At 40.6% G+C, this 7,782-nt stretch overlaps 1 protein-coding gene and 1 pseudogene across 1 annotated transcript; one reads left to right on the top strand and one right to left on the bottom strand.

Moving 5' to 3' along the window:
* The first annotated feature begins 413 nt into the window (after positions 1 to 413).
* Positions 414 to 4,037, top strand: LOC119879434 (secretoglobin family 3A member 2-like). The gene is given in 3 exon segments (XM_038589712.1): positions 414 to 465; positions 3,800 to 3,931; positions 3,934 to 4,037. Coding segments are annotated over 3 exon segments (288 nt in total).
* On the bottom strand, positions 2,492 to 3,049 carry LOC119879432 (annotated as a pseudogene).
* Positions 4,038 to 7,782: the final 3,745 nt, after the last annotated feature.

Raw genomic sequence — 7,782 nt, 5'->3', positions numbered from 1 at the left:
TTTAAATGAATAGAAAGCTGAAGGAAAACAGAACCTTTGCTCCTTTTAATCCCAATATAAAACTTCCCCTTCTTTCAATATTCTTTTAAGAGAAGGACTGTTAGAGCTATCTGCTCTCACTGGTAGGGCTTTTATGAGAGGTCTTTAAGAATGCTTCAAGTTAGGGCTTTGTTTGCTGTGGGAACATGAGGGGAAGTGGAAGAAACTCCAATTTGGTTAGTGAGAAAACATGACCTTCATGGTGAATTAAGTGGTAGTGACTGAAATTTAGGTCATTACTAGTATATAAATGTGTGCAAGTGCAGAAAGCAGCTGTCACACTTTGTACAGTAAGTGGAGCCACTAGCTCAGTGGATTCACTGCATTTTGCAGTTCAATTTTAAACTCCAAGTAAACATCACAGAAAACCTGACATGAAGTTGGTAACTGTGTTTCTGCTGGTGACCATCAGCATTTGCACTTACTCTGATAAGTAACCTGAACATACACTTCTCTACTTTTCTGTTAATAGGAATGTAATCAGTAAGTGTAGGCTCCCAGGGGAAGACAGCGAAAGGAGTTTTAGAACCATAGAACTGGGGGGGTTGGAAGGGATCTCAGATGCAGCCACCACTTACCCCCAACTCCAGCCTACCAAACTCTAACCCAATAGAAGTACTATCCTTAGTGAATCCTACATTAAGAAAGTAGCCAACTCATGCTAAAGGTCAACATTCTGGAACATTGTCACCATAGTTTTTCTTGTCTTTATTAATCTTGAGTCAAAATCTCACTTTGTAACTTCTTTCTTTTGAAACTATATGGAGTCATTCTTTCTATCATCTGTAATCAGTTGCCAGGTGGTTTTTCCTGAGACACAGCTACATTTATCTATTCATGCAGTCAATGGATATTTACTGAATGGCTGCAACCTTTGGGCACTTGGCTAAGCATTGGAAGATTTGGATATGAATCAGACACAATGGTTGTTTACAAGGTTCTTGTCTGACAGGAGAGATAAGACTTCTTCAGACAGAAGTCACTATGATGCTAGACTAATAAGCAGAGACATAGGCATATAGAGCTCTGTGGGAGGACTGAGGGGAGAACAGTTCAATTTCTAGGTGACATATGGAAGTTGGATTCTTGGAGAAGAATGGGAACTGATCCATTCTTTTTGAATGGAGTCTTTTTAACTACAGGAAGATGTATTTGGATGCATCTGCAAAATGCACTGTGATGGCCACTGCTCAAAGAACAGAAAGCCTTGAGGGTCTTCCCCTGGAAGTATATAAGTATACATAGAGAAGATATTCACCAAAACCTTTGAAATAAGTAGGGAGATTAAAATTGAGAAACTTGGTGCTGTCCACACCCACATTGGCAACTTTGGCTTGTGCTTTTTCTGAAATTTTGGACCCATTTGTAACTTCACCAGTTTTGGCTATTTTGTTGTCCTTAATGGCTAATGGCATGTGTTTACAGACAGAGGTGACAAAAGAAAAGTGGGTAGAGGGCAGCCCCGGTGGCTCAGCGGTTTAGCGCTGCCTATGGCCAGGGACGTGATCCTGGAGACCCGGGATCGAGTCCCATATCCGGCTCCCTGCATGAAGCCTGCTTCTCCCTCTGCCTGTGTCCCTACCTCTCTCTCTTTCTCTCTCCTCTCTGTGTATTCTCATGAATAAATAAATAAAATCTTAAAAAAAAAAAGAAAAGTAGGTGGAAGGAAGTAAATATCCCTCCTCTGGGAAACAATTTAGAAGGGAAAAGAGATGGTAGAAGATGAAGGGAAGATAGATGCATAGACTCCACTTGTACTATTTGAATGGGGAATGAAAAGGATCCCAAAGGAAAATGAACTATGGCAGGTTCTTACTCTGAAGATATGTGTTCTTATGTGTGTGCTCATGCATGTGTGTTTACATATCTGCACATGCATCTTGTAAAAATGTATGTTGTATGTATTTTTCTCATTATCTACACTTTCCCTCCCATATTCTATATGAAAGTTATCTTTCTAAAGCCAAAGATACAAAATGCAATTGTCCCATAAAAGAGCCTTGATACCTCCCCATTGCCCTTGGGAAAAAAGTCTGAAACTCATTAGTATGGGCATTCAAAGCTCTGAAAAATCTGACCTCACCTGGGTTTTGCTGCCTTACCTCCTTCCCTCACCTATGCGTACGTCACTGGAATTCCTGCACTCCAGCTGCTCTGGAAGGCTCACCAGGCAGTGTGGCCACTTTCATTTCCACATTTCTTTCTTTCTTTTTTTTTTTTTAAGCATTTTAGTTATTTTTAGTTAAAGAAAACAGACTTTTCCAAGGGTGACAAAGTGAACTGAAGGTCAGATGGAAGGAAGCAGGGTGTGTGGGCTGTTCAAAGCTCTTGCTCCAAAATCTGGAGGCGAGGAAAGAAGGTCCTCCCAAGAATTCAAGGGTGACTGGCCAGCAGAGGGATACTTTGATGACTTTGGGCACTGGATCAGTCTAAGTAGGCTCTAAGGAGATTTCCACCTGCTAGTTGGTTGACATGATTAATATTATCACTCTTAGGGGCTATTACATTAAGGAATGACGCAGGAAGCCAAGAGAGTGGCTTATTCAGTTGGATTCTGAATCACAATCAGGAAATAGTCTTTATCTGGTGCAACCATAATTTCATTTTTCTTGGAGCGAATTCGAAGGAAGGTGAGGTCATTCTGGGGGTCAATTTCACGCACGGTGCTCCAGGCCTTCAAGATGAAGTTGTGCATGAGGTTTGGCCATACTGTGTGGTAGTGGGATTGTCCATGGTGCTCTTGATGGGAATGCCTTCTGTGTTCACCACGATGATGCCCTGTACTCCCTTCTGGCTCTGAAGTCGCTTCAGTGTCTCCTCCAACCTCTGCCATTTCCAACCGATCCCGTAGCTTCACGACGCCCCATTTCCACATTTCAATACCTATGTTATTTTTGTTCCTTTTTTAAAATGTACCTCCCCTACTTTACCTGGTGACCCTGGAATCTACCTCAAGACACAGCTCCAGGAACATCTCCCTGGGAAGATTACCTCCAACCTCTACCACCATTAGAATTAGTCATCCCTTTTCTTATGCTTCCATAGAGCTTTATCCACACTGTTGGCACAGCAAATGCCACACTGTGGCATGCATAGATCTTTATTGTCCGCTAGACTGTGTAAGTTCCTTGAGTGGAATATCCTAGTCTTACTCATTTACATATCTGCACTAACCATGACAGAGTTGGTGTTAGTTATGTTTGCAGCATGAAGTTTGAAGTGTTTGGGAGCAGTTTCCTGGGCTGTGGTTGGTTGGGGTTCATGTATGTCCTCAAGTGAAGATTCATTATAGAATCTCCTCAAAGTCATGGAACTGTGGAGATAGCCATATGCAAAGTGCGTACCTATTCAGTCAAACACCAGGATCTTCTGAGTGCTTACTGCAAGAGGCTGTTCTAGGTATGAGGTACAATAGTAAATAAAATATAAACTCCTTGTTCTCATTGAGCCTGCATATAGTGAGAGTCTGAAGGGAAGAATAAATGAGATTTACTATTTTAGGTAATGCTAAAAAAAAAAAAAAAAAAAGGAAGTTAGAGGATAATGGTACCTTATGAGGAGGTAACATTTGAGGAGAGATAACATTTCTGGAGAAGAAAGTTCTAAGGAGACAGAACAGCAGATCCAAAGGCCCTGAGGGAGAAGTTTTCATGGGAAATCAAGTGAGGCTAGAATGGAGCCATTGATGGACACGGTGGAAAGTAGCAGTCATAGACAGGAGTTGACTGTGCCTATTTCACTCAGTTTCCATTTTGCTCTGCAGCTACTGCCTTCCTTTCCAACAGTTTGCCAGATGCTGTCAACAAAGCCTTATGTTTACCTGTGGACAACATTCTCCCCTTTATGGATCTGTTAAAGCTTCTTCTGAAAACTCTCGGCATTTCTGTTGAGCACCTGTGGAAGGGCTAAGAAAGTGTGTGAATGAGCTGGGACCAGAGGCTGCTGAGGTAGTGAAGAAACTGCTGGTACCTATAGGTTGTGGGCTTATTTGTCAATAAGCAGGGCTTAATCACCTGATCTCCCACCCTCCCCTCCACACTCCCACAAACCCTTTCTCACCTGTGGACATGTAATTCCATCTTACTGAATGTACTTGTACAAAGTTTGCATGTCCAGGAATCTCAAGGAAGGTGCAACATCTACATTTCTAGAAGGGAGTTTTGAATGAAAGAAACCTATATTCTTATTGTGACTTTGCATTTTTCAGCTTAGTGATGCTAGTTGGGACTTGACCACTCTAGGCCTCCATTTCCATCAGTAAAATGGTGGCTAAATAGGTTGGTGACTATTTTTGGAAACATGCTAAGTACATGTAAGCCCCTTTATTTTTATTCTTTTTTTTTTTTTTTAGTTTTTATTTTATTTATTTATTTTTATTTATTTATTTTTTATTTATTTTTTATTGGTGTTCAATTTACTAACATACAGAATAACCCCAGTGCCCGTCACCCATTCACTCCCACCCCCCCCCTCCTCCCCTTCTACCACCCCTAGTTCGTTTCCCAGAGTTAGCAGTCTTTACGTTCTGTCTCCCTTTCTGATATTTCCCACACATTTCTTCTCCCTTCCCTTATATTCCCTTTCACTATTATTTATATTCCCCAAATGAATGAGAACATATAATGTTTGTCCTTCTCCGACTGACTTACTTCACTCAGCATAATACCCTCCAGTTCCATCCACGTTGAAGCAAATGGTGGGTATTTGTCATTTCTAATAGCTGAGTAATATTCCATTGTATACATAAACCACATCTTCTTTATCCATTCATCTTTCGTTGGACACCGAGGCTCCTTCCACAGTTTGGCTATCGTGGCCATTGCTGCTATAAACATCGGGGTGCAGGTGTCCCGGCGTTTCATTGCATTTGTATCTTTGGGGTAAATCCCCAACAGTGCAATTGCTGGGTCGTAGGGCAGGTCTATTTTTAACTGTTTGAGGAACCTCCACACAGTTTTCCAGAGTGGCTGCACCAGTTCACATTCCCACCAACAGTGTAAGAGGGTTCCCTTTTCTCCGCATCCTCTCTCCATTTGTTGTTTCCTCCTGCCTTGTTAATTTTCCCCATTCTCACTGGTGTGAGGTGGTATCTCATTGTGGTTTTGATTTGTATTTCCCTGATGGCAAGTGATGCAGAGCATTTTCTCATATGCATGTTGGCCATGTCTATGTCTTCCTCTGTGAGATTTCTGTTCATGTCTTTTGCCCATTTCATGATTGGATTGTTTGTTTCTTTGGTGTTGAGTTTAATAAGTTCTTTATAGATCTTGGAAACTAGCCCTTTATCTGATATGTCATTTGCAAATATCTTCTCCCATTCTGTAGGTTGTCTTTGAGTTTTGTTGACTGTATCCTTTGCTGTGCAAAAGCTTCTTATCTTGATGAAGTCCCAATAGTTCATTTTTGCTTTTGTTTCTTTTGCCTTCGTGGATGTATCTTGCAAGAAGTTACTATGGCCGAGTTCAAAAAGGGTGTTGCCTGTGTTCTTCTCTAGGATTTTGATGGAATCTTGTCTCACATTTAGATCTTTCATCCATTTTGAGTTTATCTTTGTGTATGGTGAAAGAGAGTGGTCTAGTTTCATTCTTCTGCATGTGGATGTCCAATTTTCCCAGCACCATTTATTGAAGAGACTGTCTTTCTTCCAATGGATAGTCTTTCCTCCTTTATCGAATATTAGTTGCCATAAAGTTCAGGGTCCACTTCTGGATTCTCTATTCTGTTCCACTGATCTATGTGTCTGTTTTTGTGCCAGTACCACACTGTCTTGATGACCACAGCTTTGTAGTACAACCTGAAATCTGGCATTGTGATGCCCCCAGATATGGTTTTCTTTTTTAAAATTCCCCTGGCTATTCGGGGTCTTTTCTGATTCCACACAAATCTTAAAATAATTTGTTCTAACTCTCTGAAGAAAGTCCATGGTATTTTGATAGGGATTGCATTAAACGTGTATATTGCCCTGGGTAACATTGACATTTTCACAATATTAATTCTGCCAATCCATGAGCATGGAATATTTTTCCATCTCTTTGTGTCTTCCTCTTTCTTTCAGAAGTGTTCTATAGTTTTGAGGGTATAGATCCTTTACATCTTTGGTGGTTTATTCCTAGGTATCTTATGCTTTTGGGTGCAATTGTAAATGGGATTGACTCCTTAATTTCTCTTTCTTCAGTCTCATTGTTAGTGTATAGAAATGCCACTGACTTCTGGGCATTGATTTTGTATCCTGCCACGCTACCGAATTGCTGTATGAGTTCTAGCAATCTTGGGGTGGAGACTTTTGGGTTTTCTATGTAGAGTATCATGTCATCGGCGAAGAGGGAAGTTTGACTTCTTCTTTGCCAATTTGAATGCCTTTAATGTCTTTTTGTTGTCTGATTGCTGAGGCTAGGACTTCCAGTACTATGTTGAATAGCAGTGGTGAGAGTGGACATCCCTGTCTTGTTCCTGATCTTAGGGAAAAGGCTCCCAGTGCTTCCCCATTGAGAATGATATTTGCTGTGGGCTTTTCATAGATGGCTTTTAAGATGTCGAGGAATGTTCCCTCTATCCCTACACTCTGAAGAGTTTTGATCAGGAATGGATGCTGTATTTTGTCAAATGCTTTCTCTGCATCTAATGAACCTCTGGATCATATGGTTCTTGGTTTTTCTCTTGCTGATATGATGAATCACATTGATTGTTTTACGGGTGTTGAACCAGCCTTGTGTCCCAGGGATAAATCCTACTTGGTCATGGTGAATAATTTTCTTAATGTACTGTTGGATCCTATTGGCCAGTATCTTGTTGAGAATTTTTGCATCCATGTTCATCAGGGATATTGGTCTGCAATTCTCCTTTTTGGGGGGTCTTTGTCTGGTTTTGGAATTAAGGTGATGCTGGCCTCATAGAACGAATTTGGAAGTACTCCATCTCTTTCTATCTTTCCAAACAGCTTTAGGAGAATAGGTATGGTTTTCTTCTTTAAATATTTGATAAAATTCCCCTGGGAAGCCATCTGGCCCTGGACTCTTGTGTCTTGGGAGGTTTTTGATGACTGCTTCAATTTCCTCCCTGGTTATTGGCCTGTTCAGGTTTTCTATTTCTTCCTGTTCCAGTTTTGGTAGTTTGTGGCTTTCCAGGAATGCGTCCATTTCTTCTAGATTGCCTAATTTATTGGCGTATAGCTGTTCATAATATGTTTTTAAAATCGTTTGTATTTCCTTGGTGTTGGTAGTGATCTCTCCTTTCTCATTCATGATTTTATTAATTTGAGTCTTCTCTCTCTTCTTTTGGCTGGCTAATGGTTTATCTATCTTATTAATTCTTTCAAAGAACCAACTCCTGGTTCTGTTGATCTGTTCCACAGTTCTTCTGGTCTCGATTTCGTTGAGTTCTGCTCGAATCTTTATTAACTCCCTTCTTCTCTTGGGTGTAGGATCTATTTGCTGTTTTTTCTCTAGCTCCTTTATGTGTAAGGTTAGCTTTTGTATTTGAGTTCTTTCCAGTTTTTGAATGGATGCTTGTATTGCGATGTATTTCCCCCTTAGGACTGCTTTTGCTGCATCCCAAAGATTTTGAACGGTTGTATCTTCATTCTCATTAGTTTCCATGAATCTTTTTAATTCTTCCTTAATTTCCTGGTTGACCCTTTTATCTTTTAGCAGGATGGTCCTTAACCTCCACGTGTTTGAGGTCCTTCCAAACTTCTTGTTGTGATTTAGTTCTAATTTCAAGGCATTATGGTCTGAGAATATGCAG

Source organism: Canis lupus, unplaced genomic scaffold, assembly GCF_011100685.1.
Source record: "Canis lupus familiaris isolate Mischka breed German Shepherd unplaced genomic scaffold, alternate assembly UU_Cfam_GSD_1.0 chrUn_S824H988, whole genome shotgun sequence".
Classification (NCBI taxonomy): domain Eukaryota; kingdom Metazoa; phylum Chordata; class Mammalia; order Carnivora; family Canidae; genus Canis; species Canis lupus.
This window is presented reverse-complemented; position numbering and strand designations above follow the sequence as displayed.